The following is a 17,103-nucleotide window of genomic DNA, read 5'->3' on the forward strand; positions in this document are numbered from 1 at the left end:
TCAGGCCGGGTCCCCACCCTCTAGACCAGAGGCACAGCCAGTACCCCTTCTGTTGAGCCTAAGCCCCACCACCCCCAAGGGCCTTTTCCAGCTCTGTGGGTCCTAAGCATAGGCCCCACCCACTGCCAAAACCCGGCCCCTGCCTAAGTCCTGCACCCACAGCCAAGGCCTTTTCCACCTTTTTTTTTTTCTCCTCTTTTTTACTATTGTGGTTCTGTTTTACCTTCCAAAAGTTGTTCACCTATATTTTTATTTTTATATTCTTTCTGACATATCTGTTAGTTTCCTAGTCTAATTTTATTTTTTACTCTTTGTTATTGTTCTCCTTTTTTTTTTATTGCCACCCCATGCAGCTTGTGGGATCTTGGTTCATGAGCGGGGATTGGGCTGAAGCTCCTGTGGTGGGAGCTCCAAGTTCGAACCACTGAACTAACAGAGAACCTCAGACCCCAGGGAATATTCATCAGAGTGAGGTCTCCCGGAGGTTCTCATCTCAGCACCAAGACCCAGCTCTACCCAACAGCCTACAAATGCCAGTGTTGGAAGCCTCAGGCCAAACAACCAGTAAGACAAGAACACAATCCCACCCATCAAAAAAAAAAAAAAAAAAAAAATGAGACAGCAAAAAAATATGTCACAGATGAAGGAGCAAGGTAAAAACCTACAGGACCAAATAAATGAAGAGGAAATAGGCGATCTACTTGAAAAAGAATTCAGAGTAATGAGAATAAAGATGATCCAGAATCTCGGAAATAGAATGGAGGCACGGATTGAGAAAATACAAGAAAGGTTTAACAAAGATCTAGAAGAACTAAAGAACAAACAAACAGCGATGAACAATACAATAACTGAAATGAAAAATACACTGAAGGAATCAATAACAGAATAACTGAGGCAGAAGAATGAATAAGTGAGCTTGAAGACAGAATGGTAGAAATAACTGCTGAGGAGCAGAATAAAGAAAAAAGAATGAAAAGAATTGAAGACAATCTCAGAGACTTCTGGGACAACACTAAATGCATGAATGTTCAAATTACAGGAGTCCCAGAGGAAGAGGAAAAAAAAAAGGGTCTGAGAAAGTATTTGAAGAGATTATAGTGGAAAACTTCCCTAATGTAGGAAAGGAAATAGTCACCCAAGTCCAGGAAGCACAGAGAGTCCCATACAGGATAAACCCTAGGAGAAACACACCAAGACACATATTAATCAAACTGACAAAAATTAAATTCAAAGAAAAAATATTAAAAGTAGCAAGGGAAAAGCAAAAAATAACATACAAAGGAATCCCCATAAGGTTATCAGCTGATTTTTCAGCAGAAACTCTGCAGGCCAGAAGGGAGTGGCAGGATATACTTAAAGTGATGAAACAGAAAAATCTACAACCAAGGTTACTCTACCCAGCAATCACTCAGATTGAATGGAGAAATCAAAAGCTTTTCAGACAAGCAAAAGCTAAGAGAATTCAGCACCACCAAACCAGCTTTACAACAAATGCTAAAGAAACTTCTCTAGGCGGGAAAGACAAGAGAAGAAGAAGACCCACAAAAACAAACCCAAAACAATTAAGAAAATGGTAATAGGAACATACATATCGATAATAACTTTGAATATAAATGGATTAAATGCCCTAACCAAAAGACACAGACTGGCTGAATGGATACAAAAACAAGACCCATATATATGCTGTTTACAAGAGACCCATTTCAGACCTAGGGACACACACAGACTGAAAGTGAAGGGATGGAAAAAGATATTCCGTGCAAATGGAAATCAAAGGAAAGCTGGAGTAGCAATACTCATAGCAGATAAAATAGACTTTAAAATAAAGACTGTTATAAGAGATAAGGAAGGACACTGCATAATGATCAAGGGATCAATCCAAGAAGAAGATATAACAATTATAAATGTTTATGCACCCAACATAGGACCACCTCAATACATAAGGCAAATGCTAACAACCATGAAAGAGGAAATCGACAGTAACACAATAATAGTAGGAGACTTTAACACCTCCCACTTACACCAATGGACAGATCATCCAAACAGAAAATAACTAAGGAAACACAAGCTTTAAATGACACAAGAGAGCAGATAGATTGAATTGATATTCATAGAACATTCCACCCAAAAGTGGCAGAATACATTTTCTTCTCAAGTGTACATGGAATATTCTCCAGGATAGATCACATCTTGGGTAACAAATCAAGCCTTGGAAAATTTAAGAAAACTGAAATCATATCAAGCATCTTTTCTGACCACAATACTATGAGATTGGAAATCAATTACAGGAAAAAGACTGTAAAATACATGGAGGCTCAACAGTGCACTACTAAATAACCAAGAGATCACTGAAGAAATCAAAGAAATAAAAAAATACATAGAAACAAATGACAACAAAAACACAATGACTCAAAACCTATGGGACACAGCAAAAGCAGTTCTGAGAGGAAGTTTATAGCAGTTCAATCTCACCTCAAGAAACAAGAAAAATCTCAAATAAACAATCTAACCCTACACCTAAAGCGACTAGAGAAAGAAGAACAAAGAAAACGCAAAGTCAGTAGAAGGAAAGAAATCATAAAGATCAGAGCAGAAATAAATGGACTAGAAATGAAGGAAACAATAACAAAGATCAATAAACCTGAAAGTTGGTTCTTTGAGAAGATAAACAAAATTGATAAACCCTTAGTAGAGCTATCAAGAAAAAAAGGGAGAAGACACAATTCAATAAAATTAGAAATGAAAAAGGAGAAATCACAACTGACACCGCAGAAATACAAAGGACTATAAGAGACTACTACAAACAACTATATGCCAATAAAATGGGCAATCACGAAGAAATGGACAAATTCTTGGAAAGGTACTGAACCAGGAAGAATTAGAAACTACAAACAGACCTATCACAAGTAATGAAATTGAAACTGTAATTAAAAATCTTCCAACAAACAAAAGTCCAGGACCAGATGGCTTCACGGGTGAATTCTATCAAACATTTAGAGAAGAACTAACACCGATCCTTCTCAAACTCTTCCAAAAAATTGCAGAGGGAGGAACACTCCTAAATTCTTTCTATGAAGCTACCATAACCCTGATACCAAAACCAGAAAACGATATCACAAAAAAAGAAAATTATAGAGCAATAGCACTGATGTACATAGATGCAAAAATCTGGAACAAAATACTAGCAAACGGAATCCAACAACATATTAAAAGGATCATACACCATGATCAAGTGGGATTTATCCCAGAAATGCAAGGATTCTTCAATAAACACAAATCAATCAATGGGATAGACCACATTAACAAATTAAGGAACAAAAACCGTATGATCATTTCAATAGGTGCAGAAAAAGCTTTTGACAAAAGTCAACACCCATTTATGATAAAAACTCTCCAGAAAATGGGCATAGAGGGAACCTACCTCAACATAATAAAGCCCATATATGACAAACACACAGCAAACATCACACTCAATGGTGAAAAACTGAAAACATTTCCACTAAGATCAGGAACAAGACAAGGATGTCCATTCTTGCCACTCTTAGTCAACACAGTTTTGGAAGTCCTAGCCACAGCAATCAGAGAAGAAAAAGAAATAAAAGGAATACAAATTGGAAAAGAAGAAGCAAAACTGTCACTGTTTGCAGGTGACATGATACTATACATAGAGAATCCTAAAGATGCCACCAGAAAACTACTAGAGCTAATCAATGAATTTTGTAAAGTTGCAGGATACAAAATTAATGCACAGAAATCTCTTGCATTCCTATACACTAATGGTGAAAAATCTGAAAGAGAAATTAAGGAAACACTCCCATTTACCACTGCAACAAAAAGAATAAAATACCTAGGAATAAACCTACCTAGGGAGACAAAAGACATGTATGCAGAAAACTATAAGACACTGATGAAAGAAATTAAAGATGATACAAATAGATGGAGAGATATAACATGTTCTTGGATTGGAAGAATCAGCATTGTGAAAATGACTATACTACCCAAAGCAACCTACAGATTCAATGCAATCCCTATCAAACTACCAATGGCATTCTTCGCAGAATTAGAACAAAAAGTTTTACAATTTGTACGGAAACACAAAAGACCCCAAATAGCTAAAGCAATCTTGGGAAAGAAAACTGAGCTGGAGGAATCAGGCTCCCTGACTTAAAACTATACTACAAAGCTACAGTAATCAAGACAATATGGTACAGGCACAAAAACAGAAATATAGATCAGGATAGAAAGCCCAGAGGTAAACCCATGCAAATATGGTCACCTAATTTACAACAAAGGAGACAAGACCATACAATGGAGGGAAGGCAGCCTCTTCAATAAGTGATGCTTGGAAAACTGGACAGCCACATGTAAAAGAATGAAATTAGAATGCTCCCTAACACCATACACAAAAATAAACTCAAAATGGATTAAAGACTTAAATGTAAGACCAGACACTATAAAACTCTTAGAGGAAAACATAGGAAAAACACTCTTTGACATAAACCACAGCAAGATCTTTTTTGACCCACCTCCTAGAATAATGGAAATAAAAACAAAAATAAACAAATGGGACCTAATGAAACTTAAAAGCTTTTGCACAGCAAAGGAAACAATAAACAAGACAAAAGGACAACCCTCAGAATGGGAGAAAATATTTGCAAATGAAACAACAGAAAAAGGATTAATCTCCAAAATATACAAACAGTTCATGGAGTTCAATATCAAAAAAAAAAACCCAATCAAAAAATGGGAAGAAGACCTAAATAGACATTTCATCAAAGAAGACATACAGATGGCCAAGAGGAATGTGAAAAGATGCTCAACATCGCTAATTATTAGAGAAATATCAAAACTACAATGAGGTATCACCTCACACCAGTCAGAATGGCCATTATCAAAAAATCTAGAAAAAATAAATGCTGGAAAGGATGTGGTGAAAAGGGAACCCTCCTGCACTGTTGGTGGGAATGTAAATTGGTAAAATCACTATGGAGAACAGTATGGAGGTTCCTTAAAAAAATAAAAATAGAACTACCATATGACCCAGCAATCCCACTACTGGGCATATACCCTGAGAAAACCATAATTCAAAAAGAGTCATGTATCACAATGTTCATTGCAGCACTATTTACAATAACCAGGACATGGAAGCAACCTAAATGTCCATCAACAGATGAATGGATAAAGAAGATGGGGCACATATATACAATGGAATATTACTCAGCTATAAAAATAAACGAAATTGAGTTATTTGTAGTGAGGTGGATGGATCTAGAGTCTGTCATACAGAGTGAAGTAAGTCAGAAAGAGAAAAACATATACCGTATGCTAACGCACGTATACGGAATCTAAAAAAAAATGGTGCTGATGAACCTAGTGGCAGGGCAGGAATAAAGACACAGACATAGAGAATGGACTTGAGGACACGGGGAGCGGGGAAACTGGGGTGAAGTGAGAGAAGCATCGACATATATACACTACCAAATGTAAAATAGATAGCTAGTGGGAAGCAGTGGCATAGCACAGAGAGATCAGCTCGGTGCTTTGCGAGTACCTTGAGGGGTGGGATAGGGAGGGTGCGAAGGAAGCTCAAGAGGGAGGGGATATGGGGATATATGTATGCATATGGCTGACTCACTCTGTTGTACAACAGAAACTAACACAGCATTGTGAAGTAATTATACTCCAATAAAGACGTATTAAAAAAATTAAAAAAGAACTGTGAGAAAAAAAAAAGGATCCGTCCAAAAGCATTTTACGTGGATATTATGACATGCCAAAAGGTAGGCAAATGGAATTTGTGTTGTTGTTTTTTTTTTAACATGACTTAATATCAAAACTGTTGAAAGGGAAAATAGATTCCTAATGGGGTTTATGACTGTATAGGTATTAGTAACTCTTAGAGAACCATGATGGCCCAGGAAGTGGGGTTAGCCACCATACTGAGGGCAGTGATAACAATGACCAAGTATAAATTATCTTTGACATTTCTTATATTTAAATAAGAATGGGTAAACTTTAGCTTTTCAAAAATCCTATGGTCGTTTAGCAATATTCAACTTAAATCCTGGACGAAAAAGAAAATATTGAATCATTATTTTTAATTAACAATTCAAGTATTAAGTAATCATTCTTTAATTAACATTTCGTGTGTCAATAAATAATCTTATGGGGTCATTCATCGATCTGAAAAGCATTTGATAGCTGATATATAGTGAAGAACCATTACAAACCTTTGCGCATTTGTTAGAAGCCCCAAAGGTTAAGATAACGAAATAGGACCAAATCCCAAAGGGTCAGTTATGAATTTCGGTAGAGCACCGCCACCACAATTTGCAGATGTGATTCCAATGTTTATACCCTAATTTATCAGTGATTTTGTTCTTAATTTACATGCACAGCAAGCAGACCCTCTTTATAAGTCCATGCATGCGCATAAAATGCTCAAGTCCAATGTTGAAGAATCCTATGTTTGTAAAGCTTACCAGAGATGACCCCTGCAGTCAGTGTGGCAGCTACTGGTGACTGCCTCTTACTCACTCTGGCAAGAAATCTAAACAGTAAACCATCCCGGGCCATGGCAAACAGAATTCGGGGCAAAGGAAACATGGAACCCAGAAGACTAGAACAGAAAAATTCATAATCCACATGTGAGTTATTACAAGTATTATTCTAGATGAGTATATACTGGTAAAGACTGGACACACTAAAGTACAGAACCTATAGCAAAAAAAGAAATTCAAAATCGAAAATATTCACAAAAAAGTTATTAATCTTTATATATATATAAACAGAAAACGACCTAATTTTCCCTTTTTTTTCCAGAATCCTCGATGAAAAAAGATCCCCCTTTACTTAATAAAAGTCAACTCTCTCACCTGCCACCGCACCCGATGATAAAGTAGCAATTATTGGTGTCTTCGTTTTGGAATTGATTTGAGCTAGACATTTGAAAAGCAACCCATCCTCCGCCATAGCATAGATTACACGAGGCATTGGGAAAATGGATCCAAGAAGACTGAATAAAAAGCAAACACATGCAGTATGGCAAACACATTCATGCAAGATTACATCCCAGAACTGAAATTAAGTAATCGCATAAAACTCAGCATCACAGCTGTGATTATGAAGTCTTGTTATTTTTAAAATGTATTATGATTGGGCATTTAAAAATAGATACCAATTAACCATTGTGCTACTTATTATTCTCTTACAGATATTTGCCCAGCACAATTATCAGACTAAAAACAATACTGCAAATAATTTGTGCAGGCCCATGATTACTACTAGATTAAAACTAAGGAATTAAGACCAAAAAAAACCCAATTATATCATTAAGACACTTTTAACTTCGAAAATAAAATTTATAAATTGATATGTAATTATAGAAAAGATTAAGTAATTTGATTTTATAGTATAGTCACTTCATTTATTCAACAACTACACATTTTTCATATTTATTTTACCATTATTTTTCCTCATATAGTGTGATCTTTGATCAAATTAATAATTCTTAGCATCATAAGATAATCAAGACAGAAAAAGACACACAAAAAATCAACTCACTGTATATTTAGTACATAAAAACAGCTGCAATTAAACGTTAGTAACAGTGCAGTTTAAGAAAACGATTTTTTGCTTTAGATGTTTTGAATTACTTGTGCGTTTACTGGCTGCATCATTCCATACATGAATTAGTTGTGAAAAATAACCACTGAAAGAGAAAGTAAGTAAAATATACTTTTTAAATCCATCTTCTTTATTTTTTAATAAAGCTGGGTTGAGTTGGCCACAAATAAATCTTTGTCCATCTCTCTTCTAAGACCATGGTGGCGAGGTATCACCACAGTTCAGATTTCTGAAACTGTTTGAAACTATTTAGAATAAACCTCAACACTGGCAGATGGCTAAGAAACCAACAGGGGTAATTTCTAATTGCTGCTTAATATTATCTTGAATACAAAATAAAAGAGAGTTTGAGGGGAAAAAAAGCTAGGCTGATGAATTATACAAAAAAATTCTTTTTCCAATTTCAGACTTTTAGAAAATTATTTTCACTTCAAAAAATTAGTAATCAAGCAGAGATTAATTTTTCTCTTTGTAAGAATGCTCTAAGTATAGCACACTATAAAACTCAAATGAAACATCTTATGATCACATGTTAAATTAAAATATGAGTAGCTCAGGAAACTTGAGAAACGAATCATAAAATATTAAAATAAGCAGCTACTGAAAATCTGAATACTTGAGATTCAACTATTCTTTTCGCATAGATTTATACAAATTTCCACCATTAACTTGAGAACAGTAATTTCCATTTCTACACCAAATTCACTCTGATCAGTGCTGACAGGAAGAAGTCTCAGTGCTTCATAATAAAAAGCACATTATACTTAACAATGCCACAGCATATAGCTTCCACTCATTACAGACATGATATTATTTTAAAAGACAGCAGAAAATGTCAAGTCTGCACATAAGGTCTCAATTGTCTGTAGCACTACAAGTAACACCAAAGCCAGCAGGGGAACATACTAGTATAAGCATTGTAAAGTTTTACAGTACATATATATATATGAATATGTATGAAATATATAAGTTTGTATTAATGCCATATATATCCACAGAAGCTTGGATCATCATTATCTTGAAAAACTGAGTTTTAACTGACAGGGGAAACGTTTTTATCACTTAAGATTTTGATATGGCAATTTGGGCGAACTATTCAGAGAATACAGTTGTATAATGTGTTCCTCCTATTAGGATTATTTTTAAAACATACAAAAGCAATTCTTTAGGCACTGACTACCTTTGCAGTAGCCCAGACAGCCCTGCCCCAAAGGCAATGCAACGTACCTTGTTGACAAAGCACAGAGGGAGCCTGCTGCAACGACATATTTGGCTGGACCCCATCCAACATACTCAAATGCTACAGGAAGGGGGCTTTTCTCATCGAGGAGGTAGTATGGCATCATCAGTGTTAAAGCTGCTGAGACCCCAAAATAGGCCATAAAGCAAACGAGCAGAGAAGTCACAATTCCAATAGGAATAGCTTTCTGAGGATTCCGGACTTCCTCACCTAAGGAAACATAAACGAAAGATTTGCATATTTAATAAAACATGAATAGGTAAAACATGAATTCTTCTTCTCCTTCATAGTAATTCTACTCTGCTCTGTCCCTTCTGTTTTCTCAGCTTGCTCCATCTATGCTACATGACGTTTTTTCTTTTCTTGAGGGTCCTGTGATGTCACATAAAGATCAAAGCCCAGGCTTCCCTGGTAGCGCAGTGGTTGAGAGTCCGCCTGCCGATGCAGGGGACCTGGGTTCGTGCCCTGGTCCGGGAAGATCCCACATGCTGCGGAGCGGCTGGGCCCGTGAGCCATGGCCGCTGAGCCTGCGTGTCCGGAGCCTGTGCTCCGCAACGGGAGAGGCCACAACAGTGACAGGCCCACGTACTGCAAAAAAATAAAAATAAAAATAAAATAAAATAAAAAAGATCAAAGCCCAGAGGCAAGAAGAGAAAGCAAGAAATGCTGCAAGTCAGTTTCCCATTTCCAGAAAGAAAAAATGTTATCCCAGCACTATTAAATGTTTAGGGATAGAACAGAAGTCTTAATCCATTTGGAAAATGATTCCTCCACAGAGATTACACATCATGGCATTCTGCAGGCCCTTAATTATGAAGGCTTCCATACATATGAAGACAAACTTCTACTCAGTGCATTGATTTATATTAAATTTTAGTTTTAATAAAAAACAGCACTTTTTCAATCTTTCTAATACAATTTGGCAGTTAAAACACCCCAAATATGGTCAATTATAAGGCCATGCAATAATGTGAACCCAGAGGAAGCATTTAGAGACTAACTAATTGTAGCATGATTACTTTGTTGTACAGGATAAAGAGAAAAGAATTACCACAACGTATTTTGTCCTGTTAAAGAAGAAACAATTTAAGAGCATGATCATCGTTGTTACTCACTGTGATAGCACTTTCAGACCAAAGCACTTTCAGACCAAAGCACTTTCAGACCAAAGGTTAAGGGTAGTAATTATGACCAACACTTATAAAGTAGTTGACAACTTGCAAAGTATTTTTCATCATCTTAGGTACCCTTCATAACATCTGAGAGGTAGGTATTGCTCTCCTGATTTTACCAATATGGAAACCAAAGCTCAGAGAGTTTCACTACGTTTCTTTTTATACAGCAGGTGTTACTTCTGGGTCTGGAACAGCCCTTATTATCCCAAATTCTACTCTCTTCCCTTGAACCTCTGTTGTCACCTATGGGTACTCATGTGGTTCAAAGAACAATTTTTCCTTCGACATAGAGCTAAGAGTTTGCTCTTACCAGTTGTTGCAATGCAGTCAAATCCCACAAAGGCATAAAAGCAGGTTGCAGCCCCAGCCAAAGTTCCTGCAAAGCCATAAGGCATAAAGCCACCAGCCCCATAGATACTTGTTCCATTTTCAGAAGGTGGCTCCCTAAGGAAGAGAAGAAGCACATTGGAAAGTCATTTTCCTAGAAAACTGCTTCTTCAAGCAATTTGTCTCAAACTACAGCCTCGGAAGGTTATTGTGTTCATCAGCCCTTGGAAGCTGATGTGTACAAAACTGAAGGTAAACTCTGATTTTTTTCACCCTATCCTAGAGGATGTGGTGGTGTTCTCAATAATGGCACCCCTCTCTGGTTACCAGCACTCAACTAGAGGCTGATCATTAGCATAAGCAGAAGACTCAGATCCACTCTGGCTGGAACTCATAGCCAGGCAGGATTTTGAGAACAGAGACCCCATATATGGGCCATGATCTGAAATAAAGACAAGAAACTTTCTCTTCTCGTGGACAGTGGGGCAGACTGTACATCTGAAAAATTTACTAAGAGGACTTTTGACAAGGTGAAATAAAATTCTCTAATCTTGATTAATAATACTGAAGTTGAATATTCTATTACATGTGAAAAATTATATAAAACCAGAGGATACTAAATTTTTGTCTCATCAGAATGGCTACAAACAACATATGTAAAGAAAAACATGTACATGTACATCACTTCATGTAATAGACATTTTTGTAATCTTATTTACACATAGGAATATTATGCTTAAATAAATATTAGGATGAAACCTTTCATATATAATTAATTTAATATTTGAGATTATCAGGTTTAAAGTGAAATACATAGACAATTCTGCTTATGCAATCAATAACATTCTCAAAAAAACGAGCAGGAGTGAAAATTACTACAAGGTTGAAAGGATGCAATGGAACCAAAGAGTGTCCCCAAAGGAAAAACTAAAGGATGCATGACTCAAAAATGTTCTTTGTTATTTTGAGGTGACAAGTCTTTGGAGGGAAAAAACCATCCTTCCAATGGTTAGGACCTGTCCTTGCTCTTCCTTAAAACTGGAGCCAGGCTTGAGATTAAGAACCAGCAACTGCATGGCTTTAAGCAGCTGCTCCGTAGTGAGCACACCTATGCACTCAGGAAGAACAGTCTTGAAACAGAACAGACCTTCAGAAAGTTCTCTGAAGCAAAAAGTTTGAGAACAGTTTTTCTAGAGGAAAATGTAACATAAGACAAAAGCAAGCAAATATTTAAAAAAACCTCAAAATAGGAGAGGAAAAACCCGAATATTTAACCTGGCACTTGCAGATATATTTTTGAGAAACTCTTCACTAATCTTCCAGTTTGCCACGTTTCCTTTCACAAACCCAGCGACCATAACAAAGAGAAGGACCAGGATATTAATGGCTGTGAAGACTTTATTCACCCAAGCAGACTCTTTTACTCCAAAAGATAAAAGACCTATGGAAAAAGAAAGGGTATTTTAGTGTTTACCTAACCTTTAGGAAAAGGCAACAGCATTTTGAGACAGTTAAAAGCTTTAGGATATCATTTCATCAGCATTCATATATTTAACTGACATTTACCCCTTTCTATTGAGAGTTCTTAGTCACCTAACTGTGAATAAAACTAACTTGATTTCAGAATGCAGACTGTGCTCATAGCCAGGAGATCCCAAACTCTCTGATAAATGAATAAATTTAGTAACTGGCTTTTATTATCAATGGGTAGGTAAAGTAACTTAATTTTAATGAAATGCTGTTCTAAAAAGCCATTTCAAGGTTAATGGCTGAAAAGTTTTTAAAGTAAAACTCAATCATATTGTCTGCCTCATATTTACAGAATACATTAAACAAAATAATTATTCAATTGTCATGACAAAAAATATTTTGTTAAATCTATTCATTTTAATAGTTTTATTTTTATATTCTGATTGTAAATGCAATCAATTTCCTATTCAAGTAACCTGAAGATACAGAAAAGAAAAAAAAAGAAAGGAAATAAAGATCAAGTGTAACTTCCTTTCCAGAATTTTGCACACACACACACAAAGACACACAGGCACACATTTACATGTCAACAAACATATAACCTCATTTTTAACAATCACATACTCTTCTACTGTATGGAGACACTACATTTTACTCCTATATTTACAGACAATCAGGTCACTGTTAGTTTCTTACAACCATAAACAGTACTGACCTAATCATCCTTTTATAAATATCTTTTTACACTTTCTAATTATTTCTTTACAATAATTTTCTATAAGGTAATACCATATCAACGGTATACACTTTATGTAAGACTTTTGGTTCACACCATCAAAACAGTCTCCAGAAAGTTTGGCCCAATTTAAATTGTCCATTTTTTCCCATTAGGCTATTCTTATTCATATTGATTTATAAGACTTATTTATACAATAATGCTATAAGCTCTCTCACTGTATATGTATAGAGCATGTTTTCCCTAATTTATCATGTACTTTTAATCTTAGTGTTGATTAAACATGTAAGAAAGTTTTAGAATATAAATTTTTCCTCTTTAGTTTCTACCTCTAGAAAGATTTTCCCTAATATTAACACCAAAACATTCACTTTTGTTTCCTTCCAGTGCTTTCATGATTATATCTATCATATCTATATCTTTAATACATCTTGTATAAGATATGAATTATGGATCAAAGAAAGTTTACATTTTACTGTTGGGGAAATAACTGTGATGAAAGGCTTATATCACATACATACTTGCTTCTTCCCCGTATCTGTACCACCCATGATCAAATAAGCAAAATTATCCAAGTAGAGATGAGAAAAGCTGAATTTCATTCTCCTACCTGTATAATTCCCAGAATTATACAAGAATACAACTATACTAATATAAAGGAAAACTGTACGGTCAGTACAATTACTGACTCTGTGACTATCTGACAGATTAGGAAACACTATATAACTCTACACCTTGGAAATATACACTATACTACTACACATTTGGGAAGATAACAAAGCCACCACCAAGTTTTATAAAAGTTTCCCAATACCCCAAGTGCACTCTCCATTCTGAGATCCCCAACTCCCACCAGTAAATTAGCCTTCTCATCTAAATGCTGCATACACTTCCCTTGTATCTTTAATAAAACAACTGCCTCAGTTGACAAGACATTTGGCATTACAATATGAATAAAGATTACAACAGGAGGTTTTGGTCTTTGAAGTTTCTAAGAACAAAGTTGTCATGTAATCTTAGCCTGTCCTGAAAGAAAAGACATGATGGTTGATGAACATGGGACATAAAATACAGGCCAAGGCCTGAGTCTTGCCATGGAATTTAATGACTGAAACTGTGTCATAACTACATGCTTCTCATCGTTTAGAGATTAAAGCTAAATATTTAAGGTCACTGAAACCATCCTTAAATAAAATGTGATGTAACTAATTTAATGTTAGCTAGGCGGTTGAGAAACCGAAACAAATAAAACCTATCACCTGTTGAAAAACAATTCATGCAATTTTTCTTGACATTAGAAGGAAAATGCCAAATAACTTGGACCTATAAATTTTGTTCATGTCCCTACCCATATCCCTACCTAAAACATTAAATTAATGGCTAACATTTTAAAGGGTAAAGTTATTTTTTTAATTATGTAATTTTATAAGGAAAAATTATAGAAAGATAGGGAGAAAGTAGCTAGTGATAAGGTTGGACAGGAAAGCAAGGGTCTATCAACCAGGAAATGGGAACAAACATGGACTTTATTCTTAGTGCAATCCTTGATGGATTTAAGCAGGAGTGCCAGGTAGTTTGACAATCAAAATTGAAAACGCTCAAATAATTAAAACAAATATTAGGGGACAGCAGGGATGAGCTATGCCTACAAAATAAAACTGCCGGCCATCTAAGAGCTTACTATGCATCAAGCAAAAAGCCAGCACAAGATAAACATTGACGTCCTCATTTTATGGATGAACAAACTGAGTCATGGAAAGATTAAGTCACTCAACGTTCTAAAGACAGGAAGTGGCAGAGCAGAACTGAAAACCTGGTCACTCTAATTCCTATGCCTTTCTAAACTATTATGCTACACAACTGATGAAAACAGGAAAATTCTAGTATCAAGTATGTTTGTCTCCATAATGTCTGCATTAAAAAAAATGACGGGTGGTTTGAATATGCTCCCTTTTTCAACCAGATGTCTACATTATATAGGCATAAATAGAAAGACAGAATTTCTTCTAGAAACAGTATGCTTGCAAATATCCTTAGTTGTAACTAACAAGATGAAATAAGGCCAAAAATTTTATATCCTTCCTTATTGAAGCTTTGTTGCCATTCCTGCAAATCTCCAATTAGTATTATAAAATTTATGTACCGTATCTGATTATTTAGTGCATTCCAGGTGTCACGGACTCAGAAGTACTATTTCTACCGTTCCATGTAATTTAGATTTATTTTTGAAACATACTTATCACAGAAGATAAAATGTGGTTCTAGCTAGTCACAAGGCCCACAGATGTCCAATAGTAACTTATGTGTATAAGTATGCTGCCTAACCTTCGAACTCAGGTCCCAAATTCAGTGGTAACCTATTTTCCTGGGACAACTAGCCCGGCTCATCTTAGGCAGAAGTGTAATTGGTTTTCTTACCTGCTAGAAGTAATATAAGGCACACAGCAAAAAAGTCAGGATACTCTGCAAGGCCAGTATAATTCATTTTGAAGTATGTCCTGAAAAACTGACCAATCTGTTTGCTAAGAAGTTCATCAAAGGTGCCACTCCAAGCCCTTGCAACACTTGACGTTCCTTCCAAAACACAGAACGTTCAGAGAATACAAAGTCAGTGAGAGAAAATTAACATAACATCTTTTGCTACTCTATTCTAGGATAATCATGGGTTAGTTCAGACAGAATTGAACTTTTAATCACACATAAAATTATCTTGATAACTTTATAATTACACAATAGCAATGAAATGCTCAAGTCCATAACTGTGGAATCAGGCAATTTTATTTGCATTAAAGAGCTATCATTTTTTAAGAAAGGTTTTCAAACCCACTAAGTGATGGCATATTCAGAGATGAAGCAGAATCACCAAATTTTGCAACTAGAAGGAGACACTTTATTTAGAGATGAGAAAAATGAGACACGCAGGGATCAATAGATACATTCTGATCACCTAGTCGCTAATTAATGCAGACCTATCACGGAACCCTAAGGCCGCTGACTCAGGAGTGCCATTTCTACCATTTTACCCAATTTGGTTGATTTTTTGCAAACATACCTATCACATAAGATAAAATGAGATTCCAGCCAGTGATGAAGGCCCACAGTTCTCCGACAGTAACGTAAGTGTACAAATAGGCAGACCCAGTCTTGGGAACTCGGGCCCCAAATTCAGCATAGCATAGGCCTGCCATCACGGAAGCCAGCGCAGCGATGAGGAAGGAGACCACGATGCTGGGGCCAGAATCCGCTTTGGCAACCTCGCCAGCGAGGACATAAACCCCGGCACCCAGAGTGCTTCCAACGCCCAGGGCAATGAGGTCCATGGTGGATAAGCAGCGGCACAGTTTGGTATCTTCTAGACTGTCCAGAGTGACGATTTTTCTCCGGATCAGACATCGTGCAAAAGACAGCGCTGCTCTGCAGGGAATCATTCTGAAGATGGCAACCTGAAGAAGAGAAGGGAGGGGATTAAAAGCTGATCTGGAACTGCCATCCGTCCAGTTACTCTCCCAGCTTCTCCGCACAGCTGTGCCACCTGATTGCTTTTACTCCTTGCTGGAGGTGCGGCCCGGAGCAATCAGAAGGAGGGTCGAATGAGCCAAAGCTGTGATTTTCTCAGAGCTCACTCTGATGTGGCCTTTTAGAAGGATCTGCCACAAATGACTTATTTGGGGAGCAAAGGAATAGGAGCCTTGGGCGATTAAAAAGATTTGCCATTTTTGCTTGTTGTTGCAATTTTTAAGGATATGCCGATAGAAATATATTCCAAGAGGTGGCTTATTTGTCATTGCTTCAAGCAAAGGGGTAAATCACCTCATCTTTCTGGTTCTCTCTCTGTCTCTTTTCTTCAATCATTCCTTGAATTCATATTTTTTTAGGCCTTATTACACGCCAGGGATTGTGCCAAGATTATGTCTAGTATGGTGTGGAACGCTGGTATGGCCTCCAGCTTTACCAGACTTACATTCTAGGTATTGCCTAAAAGCAGGTAAAAATGCCATCATTATGTGGTCTACAGCTTTATCAAATATGTGTGAGCTCTGCTTTCATTTCCTTGTTTCATTTTAATGTGGAGCCACTTGAACCTTTTAGAATTAAAAGAATTCCCCCCAAAACATGCTTAGAGTTTTCTAAATAAAACTGCTATTCACTTATGCTTTAAGTATGAATTTGTAATAAAACACACATGCTTATTCATATTTACTTGCAATTTCTAAATAAATAAATAAAGTCAAAGTCCATGCCAAGTTTGATATATTCTTTTTTAAATGGAATGAATAAGGTAGACAGAAGGTCTCACTCGCCATACCTTACAGGCCCAAACAACCTAACACTGAAAAAAAAAAATTCGTCAGGTTATAAAACGTGGATTTAGTAAGGAAAAAATACACATATTATAGTAAAAAGTCTGAAGCAAAATATACCAAAATATTAACAGTAATATTGGTAATATACAATATATATTATATAGCTAATATGTTTCTAAATTTACCTCCAATGACTATGTACAACATATACAAAAGAAATATAAA

At 36.1% G+C, this 17,103-nt stretch overlaps 1 protein-coding gene across 2 annotated transcripts in view; it reads right to left on the reverse strand.

Moving 5' to 3' along the window:
* SLC7A2 (solute carrier family 7 member 2) overlaps positions 1-16,847 on the reverse strand; it is a 33,607-nt gene extending 16,760 nt beyond the window's left edge. Inside the window, exons 1-6 of one of the 2 annotated variants that reach the window (XM_022571083.3) lie at positions 15,627-16,847; positions 14,993-15,148; positions 11,644-11,809; positions 10,352-10,485; positions 8,854-9,076; positions 6,483-6,619 (exon numbers count right to left, since the gene is read on the reverse strand). In XM_022571083.3, the coding sequence (XP_022426791.1) occupies positions 6,483-6,619; positions 8,854-9,076; positions 10,352-10,485; positions 11,644-11,809; positions 14,993-15,148; positions 15,627-16,002 (1,192 nt within the window). In that variant the 5' untranslated portion in view covers positions 16,003-16,847. Of the gene's footprint in view, positions 1-6,482; positions 6,620-6,875; positions 7,016-8,853; positions 9,077-10,351; positions 10,486-11,643; positions 11,810-14,992; positions 15,149-15,626 lie in introns of both variants that reach the window. The other variant, XM_022571081.3, reaches the window with a different exon arrangement.
* Positions 16,848-17,103: the final 256 nt, after the last annotated feature.

The sequence above is a fragment of the Delphinapterus leucas genome, chromosome 21 (assembly GCF_059928025.1).
Source record: "Delphinapterus leucas isolate spDelLeu-1000000601 "Yukka" chromosome 21, BTC_Dleu_Yukka2, whole genome shotgun sequence".
NCBI classification, from domain to species: domain Eukaryota; kingdom Metazoa; phylum Chordata; class Mammalia; order Artiodactyla; family Monodontidae; genus Delphinapterus; species Delphinapterus leucas.